Source organism: Hippoglossus stenolepis, chromosome 9 (genome assembly GCF_022539355.2).
Source record: "Hippoglossus stenolepis isolate QCI-W04-F060 chromosome 9, HSTE1.2, whole genome shotgun sequence".
Taxonomy (NCBI): domain Eukaryota; kingdom Metazoa; phylum Chordata; class Actinopteri; order Pleuronectiformes; family Pleuronectidae; genus Hippoglossus; species Hippoglossus stenolepis.
Genome location: NC_061491.1, coordinates 6896094 through 6920238, shown reverse-complemented (window position 1 = coordinate 6920238; position 24145 = coordinate 6896094). Strand labels below are relative to the sequence as shown.

The following is a 24145-nucleotide window of genomic DNA, read 5'->3' as shown; positions in this document are numbered from 1 at the left end:
GTTTGTGTTCCACGTTGTGTCGTGTCCCTGTGTTTAAGCGGTTATTCTGCTCAGGCACTGTGTAGGACAGACCGGGGTCCTCGCGCTCTGCATTTTGAAACCGTCGCGGTGAGAAGACACCTAGCAACAGCAGCCGGGGAGAGCGGAGGAGGTGGGAAAGCTTAAATTATAATAAGAATACTGTAAACTACTGCATATTACTGGGCTACATGTTGACAGGGAGAATACGGGAGCTTATTGGTTTTTACAACACCTGTTAGTATTAACGCATGCTACTGCTAACCGGCGGTTCCCTGCCATGCTAACTAGCTAATGGGAATTAGCATGCTTGCTAAAGTCCATGTCGTTGAGTGGATCGTGGAGTTAACGTCATTCACTTTCTATATGTCCACATTTAAAAGGCTTTGATCTCTCCAAGTATCTGCTTGACTCGCTTCTTGTGTAATTGTCTTTTGAATCGTCATATTTTGCCTGTGACTGACCTGACAAATGCCTTATTAGCAGGTTGGCTCGTCTACATGGGATTTTTGCCAATAGGAATATTCTTAAGCCTGGTGGTTTATACGAACGTGACACTAGATTTGCACAAATTCGTTCTTTTGGTAAATATGTAAACGTGTGAACGTGCTGGTGTCAAGGAAAGTCAGGACACGAGGTTACAGTTTCCTTGGATTAGTCACGTCAGCTACTGGAGAGCGTGGTGTACGCAAATAACAGAGACAGCCTAAATACAATTTCAGCAAAATGATCTTTAAATCACAGAGCACGGACGAGTAAATTATTTCTAGTGATGTTTTTATAAGAATGTTAAATCCCGACAATAAATGGCCATGACACAAAAATGATGTAGCGTAGCGGTGACCTTTTTCAGTGTAGTGCCACATCCAGGTTTCAGATCATGTGGTTCGATCATTATTTAGTGTTTTAGGGGTAAAGCGACAGTTGTCACTATACCACTCGCCTGTCACCTTCGCGTCGCCCAGTGTTGAATTTTCCCACTGCTCTGAAATGCAACGGAGCATGCGCAGAACATGTTGTAAACAATGAGACTATTCCAGACCGTCTCCAGCTTTGTGTCTGTCCAACACTTCACCTGTGTAAACTAACCGCGGGTTCCCACAGATCTGCGCCGTTTCAATGACGATGTCACTCGGTAAGTACAGGCACGCGTTCGTTACCGGATGTCATCACGCACACTTTGATGCTTATCGGCATCATCACCGCGAAGACATATCAAATTTGTTACGTTACAGCCCGAAACCCGCCGCGACTGAAGTACTTGGGCGTGACAGCGTGCGAGTGAACCGACCAGTGTTGTTTTGATTGATCCAGTTTAATGTATAATTCTGACCGTCATGACTCCAGGCCAAAATGTCCCTGGTCCAACTTTACTCCGCCAGTGTAGGTTTTCATCGGATCTGTTTCCCACATGCTAGCTTCGCCAGGGACATTCCCCGCCTGCTAAAGCGGACTTGTTGGTTAGCAGGCTAGCTAGCAGATGCTAGTCTCACATTGGTGTGGCTGGTTCCGTTCAAATACATTTGATATTGGATTAATAATGTGGGAGTATTGATCTTGAGAGGCACCTGCTATATCGCATTGCATGGACTTGTATGTTTAAAAAATCGCGTATTTTATGAGCATGCACATGACCTGTGTAACAGATCTGTGGAGCCTACATGGAAATATTTAAAAAGGGATTTGTTGGTAAAATCTCTATTTTATTCAACGGCTGATTGCTTGTTACGGTATAATATTAACATATGCGCAACACAATTAGAGGCTGTCGATTGCTTATTATCAGAAGTATAGAGGAAGGTAAAAAACAACTAAACTCACTGCATTTAATTTAGAGTTCCACTTGTTGGTTAATACAAAGATTTTAGTATTATGAGTATTGTCCAAATTGTAGTGTACAATAAATGTTACCAAACTAAATAAACTTTTTTTCAGACTGCTTCAAAATAAAGTGTATAAATAAATGCTGTATTGTGATTGTTAAATAGTAATGATAATAGCTGTAAGCAAAGGCAAAACCTGGGGACCGTCTGATTTTCATAAAACACGAATTCAATTTAGCCATGTGAAATCATGTAATCTTGTCAAAATTATACTTTACTTGAAACTAGATATGACTATATGAAATGTGACTGAATGTAACACCTGTAACTGTGGTGTAGTGGTAACAAATACATTGTATTTTATTATTCTTGATATTTTGTAACCAGAAAATCTGGAACACTATAAAAGACAAGCAGTAGGTAGTACAAGGTGGTTGTCCAGTTTATTAACAGTGGCTGGTAATGATTGCTGAAGTGTATTTTGTTGTGTTTTGCAGGGAGCTGAAGCATGGAGGCGGTTATGAGCAGGCTGAGGGGGCTAAGTGCCGATGAACTGCGTGAGGAGTTTGCCCGAGCTGGCGTGAAGTGCGGCCCCATCACAGCCACCACCCGAGCCACCTTCGAGAGGAAGTTAGCCCGAGTCCTGGCCGGGCCAGAGAGCAGTGTCACTGAATTAGACAATGGCTCTTCAGCAGGCATTTCGGGTTGTGCAGCCTCTGTTGCAGATCATGTCAACCCTGTGGCCCGTGTCACTGCTGCAGTTGCATCTACCACTGCTGCAACAAGCAGCAGCTCCTCTAATGCTGCCAGCGAAGAGATGGACTTTGGTTATGGTGTGGGTCTCAACCCTCCAGAGGAAGAGGAGATCTCAGTAAAGACCACGGCCAACAGCTCTGCTGAAGGCAGTAACTCTCAATCCAAAACAGAAACCCTTTCAAAGCTCGCACAAGTGTCCCCAACCTTTTATTATGGAGTATGTCCACTCTGGGAGGATGTTTTGTCGAGAAATGGTAAGAACGACGCTTGTTGGTCCAGTGTCATACAGATACCATTGTTCCATATTGAGAGTTAATAAAAGTCACAGCAGGAAAAGTTTCTGTAATTTGGAAAAAATTACTTTCTAAAGTCAAAACTCTTTTCACAGGGTCTGAATCTTTTAACATTCGACGCCAGTCAGTAAGACATATCAGTGGTTCTTCAAACAACAGTTTTGAATGTTCTTTTTCTCAATTAGTTAGTTTTTTCTGCTTTGACATATTTATTGATAATGTTAAATTCTGCAATGCAGCTACTACAACAGTATATTTTCAGCACATATGAAAATATAAATATAGTTTTCGTTCAAATATGAATAATGAAAACATTTTCAAAATGATTGTTTCCTCAAGCATCTTACTGTCTCCCAGTATGAAAAAACATGCAACTCCTGTGTATTTTGGCTTTTATGCTGAGCTGAGAGCTGAGTCTCCCCTCAACAGATCCTCCTGTTGCTTGTTTATCCCTGATATAGTCTGTGTTGTCTAGTTTCAGTTTTTGTTTAGGAGAACGTGCTGTTGTAGTCTGACATCTACATCTGTCTGTTAAGTGGATGAAAGCATTTGTTGCTGCTTGTGTGGTTGTGAGCAGCAGGGCATCTGGACTGCCTAACCTCTCTGGAATAGAATATTGATCTAAAATAATCTTGAGCTACTACAAAAATCAATTCCGTAAATGTTAATATGTCAGGGAGAACTTTTATAGCAACTGCATTTTGTAGAGCCTCGTCAAAATATGACTTTACAGTTCTTTATGAAATCTGTAGCTCCATTTGACTGCCACATTAACTCACTTCACTGTACAAAACAAGAAAAATTTGTTGTCCTGTGGGAAAAAAATGAAAGATAGTAGCTAATTCTGTGTCTTTTCTTTTGAAGAGGGACCACATGTATACACTGATAAGAAAGACACTCTTCAAGCTGTAAAGTTGATGAAAGGAGCACGATTCAAAGCCTTTCCCATCCGAGGGGATGCTGAGAAGTTCGCCGAGGGGATCTGCGACTATTTCCCCTCTCCCAGCAAATCTGCACCCTGTGTGTCTCCTGTCAAACCAGGCCTGGTTCTTAGTAGAGGTAACGAGATGTCTGAGACCTTTTATTATGTAAATGGATGCAATAATATCCTCTGTGATGTATTTAATCAGACATTCAGCATATGTTTGATCAAGGTTTTATTCTGAGCAGTTCTTTTTCTTCTTTCTTTAAATTTTTATTTTGTTGCCTCTGATTTGAATGCCATCTGTGAGCTAATTATTGTAATGATGCAAATATTTGATGTATAATTTCTCTACATTTTTTTCAAAGTCAGACAGTTTGACCATGGAGCACATCAGCCTTGAACTGAGTTTTTAACAGCAGTGCCCATCCTTCTCTCTCTTCTCCCTCTCCTTACTAGAAAACATGGAGGTTGATACCATCAACCGGGAGCGGGCCAACAGTTTTAAGAGCCCGCGCACCCAGGACTTGAATGCCAAACTGAGGAAAGCGGTAGAGAAAGGTGACGAGGTCGCCTTCGGCGAGCTGGTATGGAGCAACCCGCGCTATCTCATTGGCTCAGGGGATAATCCCACTATTGTGCAGGTGAGGACATTAAGTGAATCTCTATCTTCCTTACTCTGGTTGAGGGTTAAGGTCAGATGATGTGGCACTTTGTTAAGCCCTATGAGACAAATTGTGATTTGTGAATATGGGCTATACAAATAGGATTGAAGTAGCACTATTGTGGAATCCCAATCTCTGCTGAAAGTCTTTGCTATTAATAGATGTAGTATAGCCTGTCTTGAATGTTGTCATTTGTTGATATATATAAAGGTCCTTTCCACATCAGTGCCAACCTGTTCGCTGAGGCTTATGTCCTGCTTACAGTTGGCCAAGTGTAATAAATTCATTTAAATTAGTGTCTCTAAGTGCCAAGACTTTTCAGGAATGTAAAAAAAAAAAACTGTAGCTCTTTGGAGCCAAATAATAAAAAAATATTGAATGTGCAGCATGTGATGGAGATGCACGTAGTGTAGAAGTTTGGTAGATTGCAATGCTGGTTGATGAATCATGAATTTTAAAAGGGTTGTTTTCTTGGTGTTTGTTTTCCTATCTTGTTAATTTATAGTTTATCGTTAACTCCATTCATCTGGAAATAAATGGCAATTCATGCATTATATCAGTCATTGCAATATTCAGATATTCTGTGTCATAAATACCAACCCCTTGTACCTCAAAAAGTGAAATACAAGTGCATGATTAATTCATATCTTAACTAGGTGTTGCGTATTTGGGTCCTCTCCCATTAGCATGAGATTAAAGAGGATTATGTCCTGATCCATGAAGTTGTTCCCCCTGTTTTGTTTGTTTAGGAGGGCTGTCGGTACAACGTCATGCACGTGGCGGCCAAGGAGAACCAGGCGGGAATCGCCCAGTTGCTGCTGGACACCTTGGAGAACCCAGAGTTCATGCGCCTCATGTACCCAGACGACCAGGAAGTCATGCTGCAGAAACGTGTCCGCTACATTGTAGATCTTTACCTCAACACTCCAGATAAGGCTGTAAGTTAATTTAACATACCAGCTCAGCCAGGTTAGATTAGATTATTGCCAAATGTTGTGAGTTAGCTGTGTTTACATTGTATTTTACTCTGTGTGTGTTCCAGGGGTTTGAAACACCACTTCACTTTGCCTGTAAGTTTGGGTGCCCAGATGTGGTCAATGTTCTGTGTTCCCATCCTGACATCGAAAAGAACTGTAAGAACAAGGAAGGCCAGAGGCCTTGTGATGTAAGCAGCTTTATTTTTAACCCTAATTTAACCTTTCATTCTCTAGGGATTCCACAGTGTGGACATTTTCACACTCTTTAATAAACCCCTGACAACCCAGGTGTTACTGTTTGCACTGGACATTTAACAAGAAAAGACGTGGTTCAGTGTCTGTACTACATTTACTGAGTGAGATCTGCAATGTTAGATTTCACTGTGAGCAGCTTCCCTCCTCTGCTGCACGTGAAGTTGTTAACAGTGTCTAATTACCCAGACTGTGATGGTTTAATGTGCACTGTTGCACTTTTTTTGTGGCGGGTTGGGCCAGTTTCAGATAGATCAATCAAAATGGCTGTCCCGACCACTATACTCGGTTGGGCTTGGGTCGGATCAGATAGTTGAATGTGGCCTGAGTCACGCTCTACTCTTAGACACTTTAACTTTTGAACCAAACAAGTTTTATGTCTATTAAAAAATGAAACTGACGATGGGGCCAGTGGGCAAGTTATATAATCGGTATGTACCTGACCACCGATTAACACTGGTAACACCATCATGGCAGCCCTAGCGTTCACACTGAGTAACATTTAGCATAGCCTGGGTTGTAGCTGATGGGGACTAATACACAGAAAGTATTGATGAATGTGTGCACATACACATAAGCTCTGTCTGGGAGCGACTCAGGTTTACACAGTGCTTCTGAACAATGACTTCCTGCCAGTAGTTGCTGAGGGAGATACAGTTATGCTCACTCAGGTTTTAGAGCTGTGACCTTTCAGCTTGCATTTCAAATCTTTTGGCAACAGTCGCTCAGTGCACATTGTAAGCTAAAGTTAGATGAGCAAATTCTTTCCTCTGTTGATTCAGCAACAGCTATAAGACTGTACACATATCTTAAACTGTTTATTTTTCCTCTCCGCAGCTTATTTGTAGCAGAAAGAATAAAACCCAAGAAGTGAAGCAGAAGATAAGTGACTTTTTGGAGGGTAAGGACATTTATCAAAACATTAAATGTTTTTGTCACTTATCTCCTGTTGTCTTAAAGATGACACAAACAAGTGCTATTTAGTGAACCTACACTCAGAGCCCCATGGATGAATAAAAACAGCTTGGGGTTGGTGTTGTGGGGTTAGTGTGGCAGACTGTGCTTAATGCATAATGAACTACTGATAAGTCTTTTTTAGCAGAGTGGTTGGGAGATTTTGTTAAGCCCTCTGATTCTTTCTGGGGTGTGAAAAAAAACAAGATGGATAAATCTGATGGCGAAAGTCTGCAGAACGCTCAGAGGCACTCACTCCTGCGGAGAAACTTTCAGTTCTGAAAGCAGCTGTAGAGTGTAAGACTGGTACTCTGCTGAATTTGGTGTGTGAGGTTCTGCATGCTGTCTCTAATCACTGGCCTGTGCACAGCCTGACAACACCACATGCAACAGACATTAACAAAAGACAAGATTAGATTTAGTTTTGAAGCTAGATTGAGGTTTAATTCCCACTGGTGTGGAGCTGTGAATAAAAGTCATGGCCATCCAACTGCGTCATCTAAACTTAAAATTGTCTGTTGTGTCACAGATCGCTGCTACATCCCTTTGTTAAGGGCAACTGACAACACCTCTCAGCCCATCATCGGGGCTTCGTGGTCACCTGAGTCGTCAGAAAATCTCTCGCTGATCCAGAGGTACACAAGAAGCCCGAAGGATACACCGATGACTGTCACAGCCTTTGCTGGCCCACTGAGTCCGTCTAAAGCAAGTTTCTTTTAATTTTTATTTATTTATTTTTAACCTATCACTGTCTCATTCTGTGTGTTTTAGCAGATCACATCATTAAATTGTGATATTTAAAGATCAATACAGGTTAACATCATTTGAAATTTCTAACCTAAAAAAAAATATCCTTTTGCAGGCAGATGACTTTCGCCGCTCCTGGAAGACGCCGCCCCGAGACCGAGCCAACCTTTTCCACAACATCCTCAAGTCTGATCCTGACCGTGGGGCAGAGAGAGTGGGCAGGTAAATCCAACACAGTAATCTCACTACATGTATCTGATTTGTAAAACCCTGCCTGGCTCTCCATCAGTGAGAGTTAAATGAAAAACATTAAACATTGCAATGATATCATAATACTCTTGACTGGTGACAGTTCTTGGCTAATTGCTGATGATTGTGGTTCAAGAATTCACTGGAGGAAACCTTTTTTGCACCAGCAGGATAAACCTGTTTTTGGGGGATTGTGAACAAGTTGAGCCATGTGTAACACACACTGGGTTCAATCTGGTTCAATCTTTGTTCCAGGTCATCTCCACTTTTTCAGTATTTCCTTCAATCTTCACCATGTGCAACCGGCCAATTTAATCCTGGACAACAAATAAGAGTTTACATTCAAAATAAAACAATATTAATAAAATGTATACTGGAAATGACACCTAAATTTGTGGTTCTTGTGTGTCTTCATTATTAACAGTGTTAAATAGTGTTTGTAGTATAAGCAAATATTTGACATTACATAAAAAATCTGACAAATGGGTCACTGACACTGTGTTATTGTCAGACACAAACCAATCGGTCAAATTGCAGGTTAATTCAGTCTTATGCATATCTTTGAGTTGTTAAAGTAAAGTTCATGCTCCAGTAACTGAGAAAACCAGTAATTCTGATTAACACAAACAGAGACATGGTGCATTTTCATGTGTAATACTCTAACAGAGCAGTGGTCCCCTCTCTGCAGAGACTTGGCTCATGAGATGGGTCACCCATGGGCTGAGTACTGGGACTTCCTGGACAGTTTTGTGGATCTGTCATCGACAGAGGGGCTCCAAAAGCTGGAAGAGTTTCTGGGCAAGAAGGATTTCAGCCCACGAGGTCATGACGAAGCTGGAGAGAATGAGACCAGCAACAGGTTCAAAAGCCCCTCTCCAGGTATGCTCACCCTCAGGAGTCCTGAAACAAAAAATATTATATATACTTATATAAGAAAAATATAATGGTATAAACTGCTGAAATAAGAAATGTTGTGTGAACATTGCAGATCATACTCCCTGACTTAATGTGTTTTTAGGGTTGGGTATCATTTGGGTTTTTACCAAGACCAGTGCAAAATCAATTCTTTAATAACAGTGCCAGAACCAATGAAAACAAAAGCACCGAACAACATTCAAAGATAATGGCTATTTTATCTTTTGAAAGTTGAAATAAATAAAAAAAATTTTTAACAAAATCACATTAGAAATAAAACCTGCAATAATTTAACACTAAAGAACAGTTTCAGTGCTTAATAAAGGGTAAAAACACTTCATCTCCAAACTCCAAACTCTTCATCAATTGTCTCCTCACCGCCGGGGCCACAGACGCCCACACAGCCGGCTGATGTGTTTGGCATGAGGTCACGCAGCCAGTAAAACACGGAACAACCCTTCAAATGTATCTGTGCTTCCACAGGTGCTTCATTAAGTTTTTCGGGTTCCTTCCTTTACAAATATTTGCTGCAAGTCCCGGTGTCGGAGTCGGAGTCCTTTCGCGTGAAATACAGCCACACTTTTGACCAGTTAGCATGAGGCAATATGTTGTCATGTCGACTGAAGTTTGAGGAAGCTACTAGCTAACTGTAGGCTAACGTTACGTGCTGCCAGAACCATGAAGAGAGTGTTGTGCCATCAGAGTTAAGTGTAATGTTAACCAGACACGTGCTGTGATGTTTATGTTGCCTGTTAACAGGACAACTATTTCAGTACAAAGCTCAGACACCGAATTGACGCCAAGATCTGTGTGATTCGGTCTGGTAGACCGGCCATGGACTAACAGGCACTGGATTTCGGTACCCAACCCTATGTGGTACTTGGCATTGCAGGGTTTGTTATCAGGTACAGCCTCTTGTGAGATATAAAATAAAAAATGCATTTTGCAGAACTACATCATTTTCTGCTTTGACGAGTTATATGATAATATTGCACTCTAATAATAGTGAGGAGTTTCCCGTGTGTTTTGGTTATTAATCGTCCCTGGTTGCAGGTAAACCCCAAAAGTTCTGCAACTCCGTCTCTGTCGGTGCCTTCCTGGACGAGGGTGAGGACATCAGCCTGGAGGAGATTAAGAACCGGCAGAATGCAGCACTCACCAGCATCACCTCCTCTGCATCCAAGGACGGCCTGAAGGGAGCCGTGGGCGGCCATGAGTTCCACATTCTGCCCATTCCGCTGCACCACCGCGGGGCTGATCTGATCGAAACCGCGGCCGAGCAGGACCTGCTGTGCTGCTGCGACGACGCACTACTGTCGCCCGGTGTCGTCTGCAAAAATGGGGTGTGCTCCTCCTCCTCCAGAGACCAGACTCACAATGGAGACAAGGTGTCTCCCCGCACCTCTCCTTCCTCCAGCCGGCTGTCGCCCATCTCCAACCTCACGGTGGAGTTTGAGCGCATGTCACAGCAAGAGCCACTGGACAGCCTCACCAGCAGCAGGGAGAGGAGGAGCAGTGGCGGCAGCCGGCACAGGGACACCCGGGACGCCTTCAGCTCCTCCTCAGCCATAGACATGAATTCTGGGCTGAACCGCCTGTCTCTTAGTCACAGCATTCAGGACAGCGAGGCCTTGGAAGGCCCAAGCTGGAGAACAGAGGGAGTGGGGACGGAGGAGAGGCGCAGCAGCGGCAGCTCAGAGGAGTACTTTGAAGCAGAGGAGAGTTTGGAGGTACTGGGCAGGACTAGGGGGTCAGTAACTGGGGGACGCAACTTCTGTGCTAGGTCCAAGTCATGGGACCATGGGGGGAGAGACCTGAGCAGCTCTGGGTCTTCTGGGTCCTCCTATAAGTCCTTGGATAACTCCCATGAGTTCCTACCCAGGACTCCACCTCCCATTAGAAGGGGACTTTTCATTGATGGGTGAGTCTAGCTGATTTATTATAGATATGAGATTGAAGATTATTCTTAGACCAATTTCAGCAAATGTGTCCTGTAACATTTCCCCAGATGATGTGTTAATATCAAATGTCTATCTATCTTATATCAAGTATCTGATATTGTAATTGTCGATAATCAACTTCAACAATCAACGCCGTCTGTTTGTTATTTTCTTCTAGTTGAGGCACATACACTGAAAGACCAGCTAACTCAGTTAATGTCAGTCAGCCAGTTACAAAACAGCTTCATGATGTTACTCTGACGATAAGTATAAACCTGCACGTGTGATGAGGGTTCCATTTCTTCACAGGGATTCACCAACCAAGCTAGACCGAGAGGTCTTGTCAGCAATAGACAGCATAGACGTCGATCCTCAGAAGTATCCCAGCATTCATAAGTGGAAGAGCACAATGACGTCATACTCTGCATCAGACAGGCAGTGGTGAGTAAATCACAAGCTGAAATACTGTGATTAATCTGTATTGTGAAACATTTTAGTTTCAGAGAACATTTGGTCTGAGAAATGCAGGATCTCTGTTGCAGGTCTGTGATTTCATTGATGTAAACACACGTACAGTAACATCTGTACAGTCTGATACTGGCTTGATGTGATGTTCTCACTAGTGTCTTTCATCTAAATTGTACAAATTGTTGTTTTCTTTACCCTAGAATGAGCCCTTTATATTTAAATACTTCACATTTACATCAGGAGCGGGTCCTCTCTATGCAGGCCACCATGTTTTTTACAGTAGTTAAACCTGGACAAACTAAACACCTTTCAAGTTTTTATGACAACTGAAGGCTACGACAGGTTCTCTTTCATGTTGGGAAGGGGATGCTGAGGTGAGGGGTATTCAGCGGCAACATACAACTTCACCACTAGATGTCACTAAAGTCTACACAAATGGTCAACTAAGTACATGTGTGAAGGCAACCAAATGTGCCCTCAATGGGTCTTGAGATGGGAACACTCAAACTGCGTTCAGAGGTGGTCTAGGATGCAAGTAGCCACATTCCTTTCACTGTGTGAAAGCAAATATGTCCTGGGCCACATATGAAGGATTACCTACTCAGCTGAGGTCCTCAGATTTTGACACTTCTCAGTGTCCATATGTTGATATCATCACTGACCAACACAATGATTTCAGTTTCACTCGTGCCGGCACACAAACACATTGACAGCAGACTCTTTTGTAAACTCAGACTGGGTAAAAACAATATAACTTGGTCACTAACCGAAGTGACGTGCATGTTTATTTGCAAATGGAGTGGGGAGTGAGATCCAACCATGTATTCACATGAGACACATTCAGGACACACCAGGTGTGAACAGATGAACTGAGAGCTGTCCACTTGTGGTCAGAGCCCTCAGGATGGATGTCTGTACCAGGTCTGAACGGGGCCTTGATCTGTTCTAATCCACCTGTTCAGTTTTAGTAGCAAAGCATCCGTGTTGTAAGTGGAGTAGCTGATGTGTGTTGTTGTGTGTCCTCCAGCTGGCCCAGCCCTGCGGTGGTAAAACCACGACTCAGGATGCATCATCAGACTCCTGGCTCCCCAGTCAGCGACCTGATGTCTCCCAGCGGTCGCTTCAGTCCCGCCCGGCATGCAGCCTCCCCGGACTTCAGTCCCAGCCGCTACAGCCCTGTCAATGCTAGCTACATCCAGCGCATCCGCCTCAAGCACTTAAACGAGCCATCGATTTAACTGCCCACCCTGTCTCTCCCTCCACCTCCTACCACTACGGCCATAACCCCTCCCCCCACCTAACCTCCCCACCACAAACCCAGCTGCACCAAGGTGGCTACTCCACAGCTCAGAAACCACATACCTAACAGAAATATGCACAAGTGTCTGGAAAATTTGTATTAATGATGTACGGTACTACTACTATGTAATACAGGAATTCTCATCACGTTGGGTTGTGATGTACACTCAAGACTTTAAAAAGGAAAAAGTTAAACCTTGATCATTTATGTACTGTATGGGTGTGACCATGTTGCGTTGACAGTAAAGTTATTTGTGGCAAGAGTGAAGCACCTGTAGTCGACCTTTTTGAATATCACAAAGTCAGGCCGCACTCCCCAAAGTTAGTTGGTCTATAAAACCTTAGTGTGGACTCCTTAACCAGGATTCTGTCACTGAAGATGTTCTTAAAAAGAAAAAAAAAAAGTTAAATGTCAAATATTTTAAAAATTATTTTTTGTATGTTGGTCAGTAGCACAAAATTTTAATGTTTTTATCAAAGGTATTAAAACCGACTGCCATTTCCTATGTTTTTTCTCAGTTCAGGAATTGCCTTAATTTTCTGAAGTGACAGTTTGTGTCAGTCACAGATGATTACGGCAAACATGGGAAAAAGACTGAGATCTTCCATGTTTTTATTTTTGTTCTTCAATAAATGCATACAGTTTCTATCTTTTCTCAGTGGTTCCTGGACATGTCTTGACTTTTCCTTTCAGCCACTAACAGCGGCCTTAGACTGTGCAGTTTTTTTTCAAATCACATGCAACTCTGTGTTGGTATGAGTGACAACACACGCCCATCTCTAAAGTATGTTTTCATACTTTTTTTTTACCTGAGCTAATTAAGCTCAGTCTTAGAAAACCTTAAAGCTGTATTAAGCCATTTAAACCACTAGGGGGCAGAAAGACAACTCAACAGCAACAAAACGCAGATAAACTGTATATCACAGTTGACTGTGGCTGTGTTAACAAAACTGCCTTAAAGCTGTCAGACAACACACCTGATAAGCTGACAGCTGCACAGAGCTGGAGTTTTGATGCCCAGTGAGATCGGCAGTTCTCACGACCCATTTCACTTCACAAATAGTTATTTGATTCAGTGTTAATTTCTAATGTTACAACCAAGCCCAGGAGAAAATTGCTGCTTAATAGAGCTTTAACATCCAGAACAATGTCATGGATCTCAAGTTGGCGAGTGGTAAACTCATGGCAGGTCCCTCCAGTTCCCCATGTTAACATGTTTAACGAATAGTTCAAAACCTGCCGTATCAAAACTACAGTATCTTCTAACTTAGGAATAAATTCACTGCTGTACCAGTAATCAGCTACATTAAGAACAAAGAAGCCAATCATCAATATTCAGATTGCGACTAGGTTGAGAGAAACAAGTGTTCTGAATGTAAACATTTTTGTGTGAACTAATCCTTTATCTGAGAGCACAACCTCCTTCACGGAGCTGATTGTATCGTCATCCTCGTGCTCTCAGGTGACGTCGGATCAAACTCTGGTCTCTGAATGTTTCTGAATGTGGAACTTTGCAAAAATGCACCTAATCGACTTAAATCATGCTTCTTGTGCTTTTAGCATTCTGTACTTTCTTAAAGACTAATTTGTGAATTCTCTTTCTGTACGTCTAGATCTACTTTGCTTTCAACTAACCAATAAAAACATCACTCCTACTTTACTGCCGCGATTCCACGTGCTTTTCTTTTTACTTCTGTGGCATCGGCGAGAAAGGACTTGTGAAAAAAACAAGACTTCAATTTATATTTTTATTTACTTCAGCTGCACCTTACAACACAATCCTCACTTCAGTAAACTGTAATGACAAGTAAAGCTAACAGCACAACTTGCGTTTACAACAGCTATACAAATACAACTTTCATTTTCTTTTTTGGTTTTAAAAATCAATCACTCGTGTAAAAATCTTCAGTTACATTCAGGAGGAGTTGCTATGCAGCTGTTAACCACTTCTGGTATCCTATGGCACTGAAGTAACCACAACACCACCACCAGTCTCTCCTTATATGATGGTCGTTCAAATACAAAATAATAACATCAAAAGTATGTTTCAAGACACTTAAGGAGAAAATGACCCTGCGGCCGATCTGAGTCCCAGAAACTTTGCGGCGAGTGTGTGTGGGGGAGTCATCAGGTCCGCGTTAGTTTGTCTGGGGGCATGAATCCGGCATCTCCCAGAGTTCTGAGGGCCACCCTGCCACTTGGTCGGATGGTGAGCCATGTGATGCTGCCGTTGTTCAAACCCATGCGTAACCAGCCCTCAGGAGGAAACTGCAGGGCCCTGAGAGACCAGAAGAAAGATAGGAACATTTGAGTAATGAGAAAATTATATATTTACAGGGCACTTATTTATTTGTGTGTGGTTTTGTCAGATTAATAATCATTTGGAGGACATCAAACTCCTCTAAGTAATTAGGTGTAGTAATTGTAAGAGCCTGACCAATATTTTATTGATCATATCGTACAATATGAGCCTTTCACTGACTTATCTGTATCAGCGGTTTATGTTATGCTGCTGATAAGAAATCTTTCGTTTTACTGAATAAACAATGCAGAAAGGATGTGCACTTGTTTACATTTTAGGTTAAAATAAAAATTTGTGTTTTCTTTTTTGTTCTTTTTTATTATGTTTTGGTTTATGTTTAAACTGTAAACTGGGTGATCATCAAGAAAATCCGGATCACAACAGAGCTGAGTACACCTCCACGACAAGCAGAGGTGTGACACTCTATTCCTGTCAGACTCCTTTATTTTATTATTCTTATAAAGAAAGATAATTATCTTTCTTTGTCATATGGCTTTGATTACGTCATCTTAGGAATCACTGCCATTTAAACAATATTTGACATCTGCCAAAATATCAAAATCTGATTTTTTTTACTCCCTAATAATTGTATCAGCATCATCATCGAAAAATCTGTACGGTCGAGCTTCACTAAATATCCCATCGACCAGAAGCAGGGGACGAGCAGTCACCCAGAAATACACACGTCTGTGTGTAGCAGTTAGCATGTTTACATTAAACAGGGTTTTCCCTTTAGGAGCGTGACACAACTAAAGCACAAATTCAATCTAAGGATCTTATGAGGCAGAATTAACACAACAGTTAGCAAAGCAGGAGCCCACACTCTGGCCGCGGCCTGAACCGCGGCCACGTTGCCCGATGACGACACAAACCTGCAGACAAAATAACGGATGACATTGGCATGACACACGATGATCTCATAGCTGTCCTCCTTCTGCTTGGGGTCAGCCCGGTGGATGTAGCGGCGGAAGGCTGCCTCAATGCGAGCCCCGTCTTCATGGTACTGCTGGAGGACGGTAGAGAGGTTGAGAGCCAGCTTTGTCACGTGAAAAAGGTTCCGTCAGAACCCGTCAGTCAGTACATGATGCTGCTGTACACTGTGAGGAATGGAGAAAGAGCTTCTTTCCAAAATGACCAACCAGATAGAAATGCTCCTTTTTAAGTCACTGTTGATTTGTCCTGCAGACAACTGGATTGTTCTGGATCAAATTATGTCCAACAAATTTCAGGAGAGGCCTTACTGAATAACATGTTAACAAGAAATGTTTCATGTACAATCCTGTAAAAGTAAGTGTAATTGACTTGTGGCTTTCTGTCATGGTGATACCATGTTTGAAGATTTTAGTTGGAAGTTTTCCAGGATTAAAAACTCAAACTCAATGTGTCTTTTGAAGTGCCTATTTGCGTTGATCTGTACTGAACTGGCAGTGAAAACTAGATTTCCCAAGGGAAAATAAAGTTCAATATCTGAAGGTAATGGGTTTATCCAGCGTTCTCAGGGCAGTGTTTTGGGAAATATTATTATGAAATATTATTTTTTTATCTAGGAATTTTTTTAATATCTATCTGCATAAAAATGACTTATAAAGAACATGTACCGACTAAATATTTATTAGCATTTGTTGATCTAACAATGGTAGAAGATAATGAAAGTGACTCCCTGTAACGTTGGCATTTTGGAAATGAACTCTTCTTATTTCCATTCCTGTGGCATTGCACTGAATGCATTGGCTAATTTTGCAGCTGTAAGCCTGAACAGTCACTTGACAGAACGCCTGCACAGACACGTGAGAGGCACAAAGTTACTTGAACAAGGTAAAGCAAATACAGAAAATCCGGCCGACAGCCCACTCCAGCGGCAGAGTGGATGCAGCCTCTCTCACCACAGCATCAGGTTTCCAGTGAGTGACGGGTGGAACCGGCTCAATCGGTGCGCCCTCCCTCAGCAGGTCACACCTCACCAGCTCCACTCCTAGACCCGTAAGACATTCAGCACAAGGACAAAATGTAAGTATACATTTAAGATGTTCAGCGTTTCTGCACCAACTATAGTGTATGCTTTTTTTCCCCCCAACAGGGTCGTGTATTCAGAGACAACAGACAATTTCAACAACAGAATATGTCAAATGAATATAATAGTTACAGTATGGAAATGTAAAGTTTGTAATCTTAAAAGAGTAATAGCGAAACACTTGACTTTTCAAAAACCTTACAAATGATCGAAGCTATAAGGCTGAGTGAACGTCGGGTCTTTCCACTACCTGAGAGGTGTTTGCTGATGATGTTTGCCGTCTCTGTGGCCCTGGCCATGCTGGAGTGAATCAGGACATCGTACTTCAGTCCCAGCGCTGCCAACCTCTGGCCCGTCAGCTCAGCCTGTTCACGACCTGGGAGTAGAGACACAGCCATTATAACAAAGGACTTGTTTGTCAGATGTGACACCAAGATGGCCGGTAAACTTTGGTTGGAACAACAGGCAAGAGAAGAGGTATTGTCTCCCGCACAATGGGGCTGGTCCCAAACATAGACATTAACCTCTTTGACTGAAACTACTCCCCAGACCGCTGTGTGGTTCCCCACTCATGTAGGAAAAACAACTAGACCTAGTGGAGTGAGGATCCTCTCCTTGTCGCTGTTTCCACTCAGGTTGTACTGGGAGTGTCTGATGAGGAGGATGTTGCGTGTAGCTTTGGGTTTGCCGTTGTCCTGCTCGGAGCTGGGGTCCTCGGTTACACTCTCTTTCTTCTTCCCATTGGACAGTAAAGCTGGGTCTCTCCTGAACACAGTTAAGACGCAGTGATTTTCAGATTAGGCTTTGTCCGGTTGGTTTAGTGGTTACGTTGAAGCATGGAGATCTGGGTTAACACAACTATGATTTATGATGATGATCAGCATGAAACTCTGAGGAACTTCCATAAACTTAGTTTTGAAGATTCTCAACGCCAAGCTTTATTTTGAAAATGTTCTATTTATAGATGTGTGGTTTGTCAGTAGTTAGTGTAGTTCGAGGAATAAGGATCATGAATCTCACAAATCCTCTTGATCCTTCCTTAGAATCGGCATGCATCTAAAACTATTACATTTAGCAACATGTTTAGTTTAAGTTTAACAGGCCAATCATGTTATCAAGATATCAGCGGATATCAATCATTTTCACAATAAATGTTGCATTGATGTTTGTGTTACGTTTCAAGACAGAACTTTTGCTCCTGAGAGAAGGTTGTGGTTTAACCAGCTGAGGACCAAAGGTGACCGGGCCTTATCTGTCAGGGTTCGAACTCTTTAAAACAATCTCCGCTGGCAGAATCCTTGTCCTCTTGTTAATCTCTCTTAAAGACACATTTTTAAAAGGTTTCGGTTTTCTGGTTCCGATCTTACTAACTATTTCAATCATTTTCCAATGTTTTGTTTTCCCTTGTTTTTACACTTTTCTTATCGTGACATTTTATATTTTTCTATTCGTGCTCCAATGCTGTGTAGTCCTCAAATTGCTTTGTTACCTGTTGTTTGCCTTTAATATTTTACATTTATCTTGTGTAGTATCTTGCAACTGTGTTTAGATAAATATTATGATTATTACTGTTATTAAACAAAACGACAATCTGAGGTAGATCATTTATGTGTCGTATCTCCTAAATTGTATTTGCATTACATATATTTATAGGCGTTTGGCCTTTAGTTACATTCACATTGATTAAACATATATAGAGATAAATGTTTTAGATTCAGTTTTCCGAGCCAGACCATAGTAGCACAACATCTTCTTATACTGAAGCCAACCTCATTTGACCATCGCGGACAGGCGGCTACTGAACGGATATAACTGAGCTAACAATGGAGCCGGTGCACCACAACTAGCTACGCGGAAACGATCGGACACAACGCGGGTAGATCGACTCACTTGTCCCAGTTGACGTCCCAGGCGTGTCCGCTCGGGGCCGGTGTGTGGCTGGCAGGGGTCCACGCCGGCTGCGCAGCTCGGAGCACCGTCAGTCTGGACCACCGGCTGCCCGGCGCCTCCCCGCGCTGCCCCCCGAAGTACCCGCGGGAGTCGGCAGCCGCGGCCGCGAACACCAGCACGGCGGAGCCTCCGGCGACCCCGCAGATGAGCTGGAAAGTTTTCCTGTACGACATCGTCCTGCGAGCCGCCGCGGGGTTAGCACACTGCCGCTAGCTAATTAGCTGAGCTCCGACGGGTCGCTAACGAGACGCAACGCCGCCTGTCCTCAGTGTTCCGCGGCTTTGTTTGGACGAATGGCGTCCGATTGTCCGACGGGAGCAAGTGAAAGTGAAAGCTGCGGCACAGACGTCTGCGGGGTGGCGGCGCTAAGCTACAAACTAAAAATACAGTCGGCCCAACAGATAGCAAGCTAATCTAGTGTCCTACAAACAGTACGGGGGCCCGCGGAGACAAAAAAAAAGCCTCGACTTCGCTCTTCACATACATTTAATTGTGCCACAAGAGGGCGCTCTGAGCCCTAAATCTGGAGTGATAACTGCAAGAGGCACTGTAAACCCACACATGTAATAATAATAATAATGATAATGATAAATGAAAGATAGCAAGTCACATAATAAAAAATCTCAAATCAAAGACAGCAGATGAAAAATTATATCATATTTAAGTAGTAACAAAAGAAAGGATTGAAGAAACATAAGTAATATCAAAGCACTCGAGGTAGTTGTGAGGTGTGTGACCTTTTGAAAACACTGGCTCACAGTTTAAGTCTCACAAATCATCACATGATTTACTATCATTTTCAAACTTTAAAGGAGGCGGTGAGAGGAGCGAGAAGTTCATTTTAATAACCGGATTTCCATTTGAAAACGCGCTGACTGATGTGCAATGACCAAGCCGGAATGAAGAGTTGAAGAAGATATAATGTGAAATATATTATATCTGCACCGATCACGTGTGTGCACTTGTGGGTGAGCGAAGCAACGTAAAACTGGCATAACCTGAATGGAGTTTGGTGCCGGTGGCTGCGGCGACAGAAACACAGATTTAACCTCAACTTTAAAACACGTTGTAGATTCAATAAACACTGGTTTTAATAGTTGCGTGTGTATATGAAGGGGAAACTGACAAAATTTAGATGATCGTGGAATCTCGCGGGTAAAATGACTGAAGAGCGATCCATGCCTCCCGATGAAATGCAGAATAACCAGCAGCCGACATGGGCAGTTTTCCTTCGGAGACGCCTGCAGGGTTTCCAGGGAATCGAGGCTCCACCTTTTCGAGCGGTTCAGTGACCTCAGCAGTGGGTTGGACCGTGAGGGTGGGATCTCCAGGCTTCCAGAGAGAGAGAGAGAAAGAGAGCGAGAGAGAGAGAGCGAGCTCCAGCCCCGTGTGTTCCTGCCTCTCTCTCTCTCTCTCTGAGGATCTATGCGGCTTCATCGGTAGCACACACGGACTGCTTGTACCTTTCACACCCGCAGAAAAGGCCTTCCCCACCGGACCTGGACCTCCTTTATTTTCTTCCTACATGCGCCTCCAATCGGAATAATTAATAGAGGAATGTGGAAATTACAGAATGCCCACCAGCGCTGGAAAGAGATTTAAACCCACCAAATACATCCCGGTGTCCACTGCTGCCACACTGCTCGTGGGGTCCACCACTTTATTTTTCGTTTTCACGTAAGTTTTTTACGCCTCCTCTTCTCCCCTTATCATGTGCATGCACAGGGTTGTGTCTCCAGATTACACACACACACACACACACACAGGAGTGGATCTGAAGTTTGCATGGGTGGATTCACTCACTAAACTGGAGTAAGTGTTGTTTTCGGAGGAGTGTGTCTGATCCAGTTGGGAATTGGGTTTTGCAGAGAGCAGCCTCAGATGCAGCCTCTCCTCTGCAGCCCCACGCACATCATTCAGGGATTTATATCTGCAGGGCAAACTTCCAGTGTGTAAGTTTAGAAAGAAGCCACGGCCGTGCAGGAGAGGAGCACAGCTCATGGGCCTGTAGATGCTCACTTTCCATTCAAGAGACGCCGCCGGCAGTTGTTGGTACAATTAAAATGGTTGCATTGGGCCAGCAGGCGGCTGTGTGTTTGTGTGTGCGTGTAGGCGGCTGTGTTTGATTCCCACTCATTTGGGATCGTTACAGTGTCACACCACTCGTACAAGAGGCGTTAGTTATTCTAGGTGAGGGGTTGTTGGGAGAGTGGGGTCCTGCAGGGGTCCCAAAGCTATGACTCAGATAATCCCCCACCGTGCCCCACCTACCGTGTGTATATGTGTGGTCTGCTGACCCGAGAACAACAGGTCCTCCCTCTCTCCCTAAGCAGATTTCCGTTCAGCTCAAGTGTGGAGATGAGCTGGTGATAGTGCTCCATCCTCAGCAGCTGATGATTACACAGTCACACAGCTTTATCGGCTAGGGTCTCAATCACTGCCAAGGACCCCCACTCACTCCACCTGATAATAGAGGGAGATAATAATGTGACATGAATGCAGAGGTGACGCTGTAGATGACAGCAGAGAGTGAATCATCATCCTCACGTACATGCTCCTCCAGAGCTGACCCGCCCAGGTGAGCAGATTATCAGTGTAATCTACGTCATGACAAGGACACATGAGGGGGACGGAAAATCTCTATGAATGACGTCTGATCTAGACTAACTACTGTAAGAAGCATAGATCACTCACTATTCCTCCTATATAGAGTCACTGTCTGCAGAGGGATCAAACTGCAGCAGTGATTCCTCGCTCTCTGATGATTGGATGTTTGACAGTGCTTTAAAGACCATATGTCACAGTGACCAATGGGAGACATGTTGGACGCAGTGATGATTCACCAAAATGGCACCATAAGAAATCCATCTAGTTTCTAAGGCATTTTCTTCTTTACATGTCGTATGTTATGAGCTCTTGATGATCTAATGTTGTGTGTGTGAATTTTCTGGCTGTAAATCATTTATTGCTTTTTTTCACATCTGCATTACATTTTTTTCTCTCAATTGTAAAATGTAAGCAAGATGTATTCATTGCAAAATCTGGCCCACATGGACAAATGCATGAAGACATAGAGAAATGCTTTGGCTGCACTATGAGTGGTTTTGCACTCTCACTCTCAGGTCAGTGACCGAGCGAGACATATGGTGTTTGTGGGATGTGCCAGTAGGATGTATCTTTAAAAATCCCAGCCTTTCTTAGTGTACTGTCCAGGGCTTTGCTTCATCAAATCCTGATCTGTGAATCTATGAATGTATTAATTTGGGATCAGAGATTCAGTCAGAAAGGTTGCTGATAAATATCTATTGAATTATTAGTTTCAGTTCACTCTACACTTTAAGGCTCACCCCCTCAGCAGATGGTGTGAGGGTGAGGATTAAGACTGTAGTCTGTTCCTCTTCCATTTCCTCTTAAAAAAATGGCCCAGAGGATTGAGCTGTGTATAATGGAACCCCCCGGGGAGCAGTGCACGTCCAAACTAGGACATCCCTCCTCATTATCAAACGCACATCCATTCCATCCATTATCTTGGACCCAGTCTGAGGCTGCTGCTGCAGGGCTACACATAAGCACTACTAGCCGCAGAACAGTTATAGACCTTTTGTGTTACATGTACGTCTCTTAATCAGAATAACATGCACTGAGTGCAACAGTAGCAGAAATTTTAATATTCATATTGCCAGTGTGGTTTGGATGCAGACATGCAGGAGTAAAACTAAAGAGCTATATCACTACCTCATGTGCACTCATGTACAGCAGAGCGCCAGGGACACAAATCTTTTTTTATTCCCAGGCTGCAGTGTGTTAAAGGTCTCACTGCTGTCAACAGGCCACTTGGTGTCATGTGGGCAACGGAGGATGAGACCTGGGGTCAGCACTACACACACTCACACACACACACACACACACACACACACACACACACACACACACACACACACACACACACACACACACACACACAGCGTTGGGTTTGGCTTGCGGATGTCTGACAGTTTGTGTTTCCCCACAGAGATTGAATTAGGTCACATTAGTACAGAATTATTTATGTACACACAGCATGACCACTCATCACTCATCATAAAGAAATACTGAAGATAAGTTTCTAGTCCTGGTTTAGCGATCACAATATAATCCCAGTCATATCTGGATCAATAACTTGGAGCACTGACTATATATAAATCTGTCCCTGTTCCATATGGCTGCATTAAAGAAGCTTTATTCCACCTTTTAGTGCGGCGGTGCTCAGAATGGCTTAATCACTGCCCTTGACCATATGCCAAATGAATAACCTGCTCTGGAAGCAGAACAGCCAGGCTGGCCGTTCTCATTTGATGCCAAGTTTAATAGTCCACACTTCAGGGTGCGCATGGCTAGATGTATGGATCGATCCACCGATCATCTGGACAAGACCTACGTGCTCAGCAGTTTTGTGTTTGTGGCGGCTAAATAATCAGAGTGCACGGTGGCATTTGACCAGACTGAGAGCAGAGCTGTGCAGCAGAAAGAGCCTGACAGGAATCTAATCTCCAGCTTCCACATCTGTTTCCTCCTTTTCACTTCAGATCCATGGAATCAGTCTTCATTCATATCCTAAAGCATGCTTTGTTTTGTATTTGTGCTCCATTCAGAATTTCCAGCGTGTTAGTGGAGAGAGTGACAAGCTGTGAAAAGATGGGAAGAGGTTGATAGTCAATCACGATACACTGTTAAAAATGTTCCTAATCATTGGGTTCTATATGGTGGTACACATATGGTAAATGGTTTCATACGGAGCCATTTTACATGATTCATCACAGAGCAGCTGTTTTATTGTAAAATGTTTGGGGGAACCTGGAACAAAATGTTTACAGTATGACAGTGGTTCAGACATGCCCCACTTCAGGAATTTAAAAAAACTAAACACCCAACATCTCTCCACCTCAAAATGTTCATCTATCATTAACAATGTTTGGGGGAACATCTAATAACAAATGATCCAAGTGGAATTTTAATAAAGTTGCTCAATAGCACCAGCAAACCTTTGTTTATTTCCCCAGCAAAATCCTATTCATTCAACCTGATTTCACTCTCTATTTCCCCCTTGCTCATCCAGGCCTCCCCTGTAATGTCTCTATACCTCTAATCCCAGTACCAGTATAGGAGTATACTACCAAGTACATCCTAGAAGTAAAGTAGAAGTGTAGCCTTCTTCTGGTAATCGAAGATAAGATACAGAGAGAGACATGGTGCACTTAGACTAAAACTGAAACACAACAGAAAGGTTCTTCACCCTCCTTATTTAAGTCAACATTTATAGTATTTATATCATATCATGAGTTCCACAATGGCATCAGCTGTATACATCTCATTTTGAGTAGTAATAGTAAAATGAGGGATACTGCCTGTTTCGTTGGCTAATGTTAGCTAACATTAGCTAACATTAGCCAAGCTGCTTTCTTGAAATAAAATATTTTATAAAAATGAAGAGAAGGCATACTTCCACTTATACTTATTCTGCTGGGTGAGCCCCCTACTTTGTTCATAGAGGATAACACAGTTAATGCACATTTTGTTTCTTAGGTTGACATGTACATGCTAAAGAAACGTAGATGGTTAAAGTG

The 24145-nt window shown here is 42.9% G+C and overlaps 3 protein-coding genes across 8 annotated transcripts in view; 2 read left to right on the top strand and 1 right to left on the bottom strand.

Annotated features, from left to right (window-relative positions):
* The first annotated feature begins 13 nt into the window (after positions 1-13).
* On the top strand, positions 14-12925 carry ankle2 (ankyrin repeat and LEM domain containing 2). Of its 3 annotated transcripts, XM_035165176.2 has the most exons (14): positions 1003-1153; positions 2339-2712; positions 2791-2851; positions 3755-3949; positions 4272-4456; positions 5227-5415; positions 5520-5642; positions 6544-6607; positions 7190-7365; positions 7523-7629; positions 8345-8535; positions 9625-10492; positions 10821-10952; positions 12007-12925. In XM_035165176.2, exons 2-14 carry the CDS (start codon positions 2350-2352, stop codon positions 12215-12217), a joined length of 2865 nt encoding a protein of 954 aa, XP_035021067.1. In that variant the 5' UTR covers positions 1003-1153; positions 2339-2349; the 3' UTR covers positions 12218-12925. The 3 variants fall into 3 exon arrangements, with proteins under 3 accessions (XP_035021065.1, XP_035021067.1, XP_035021064.1); XM_035165174.2 differs by lacking the exon at positions 1003-1153 and adding an exon at positions 14-151 and having other exon boundaries at positions 2339-2851; XM_035165173.2 differs by having other exon boundaries at positions 2339-2851.
* A 1088-nt stretch (positions 12926-14013) lies between these two features.
* pgam5 (PGAM family member 5, serine/threonine protein phosphatase, mitochondrial) lies at positions 14014-19007 on the bottom strand. Of its 4 annotated transcripts, none has more exons than XM_035165178.2 (6): positions 18483-19007; positions 17185-17357; positions 16843-16968; positions 16465-16559; positions 15454-15587; positions 14014-14557 (listed from the first exon to the last, which is right to left on the bottom strand). In XM_035165178.2, exons 1-6 carry the CDS (start codon positions 18713-18715, stop codon positions 14407-14409), a joined length of 912 nt encoding a protein of 303 aa, XP_035021069.2. In that variant the 5' UTR covers positions 18716-19007; the 3' UTR covers positions 14014-14406. The 4 variants fall into 4 exon arrangements, with proteins under 4 accessions (XP_035021069.2, XP_035021070.2, XP_035021071.2 ...); XM_035165179.2 differs by having other exon boundaries at positions 15454-15584; XM_035165180.2 differs by having other exon boundaries at positions 16465-16553.
* Positions 19008-19142: 135 nt separating this feature from the next.
* zdhhc8b (zinc finger DHHC-type palmitoyltransferase 8b) overlaps positions 19143-24145 on the top strand; it is a 68792-nt gene continuing 63789 nt past the window's right edge. The window contains exon 1 of the mRNA XM_035165177.2: positions 19143-20219. Within this exon, the coding sequence (XP_035021068.2) occupies positions 20116-20219 (104 nt within the window). The 5' untranslated portion in view covers positions 19143-20115. The remainder of the gene's footprint in view (positions 20220-24145) is intronic.

Bases quoted from the DNA above. Each gene is read 5' to 3' on its own strand.
- ankle2 (XM_035165174.2), top strand. From the start codon at position 2,350: ATGGAGGCGGTTATGAGCAGGCTGAGGGGGCTAAGTGCCGATGAACTG. The intron at 7,630-8,344 runs GTAAATCCAACA...CCCTCTCTGCAG, and splicing joins GGGGCAGAGAGAGTGGGCAG to AGACTTGGCTCATGAGATGG. The intron at 10,953-12,006 runs GTGAGTAAATCA...TGTGTCCTCCAG, and splicing joins TCTGCATCAGACAGGCAGTG to CTGGCCCAGCCCTGCGGTGG.
- pgam5 (XM_035165178.2), bottom strand. From the start codon at position 18,715: ATGTCGTACAGGAAAACTTTCCAGCTCATCTGCGGGGTCGCCGGAGGC. The intron at 16,969-17,184 runs GTCTAGTTGTTT...CTCTACTCCCAG, and splicing joins GAGGATCCTCACTCCACTAG to GTCGTGAACAGGCTGAGCTG. The intron at 14,558-15,453 runs GTTTGTGTCGTC...CTGGTCTCTCAG, and splicing joins ATCCGTTATTTTGTCTGCAG to GGCCCTGCAGTTTCCTCCTG.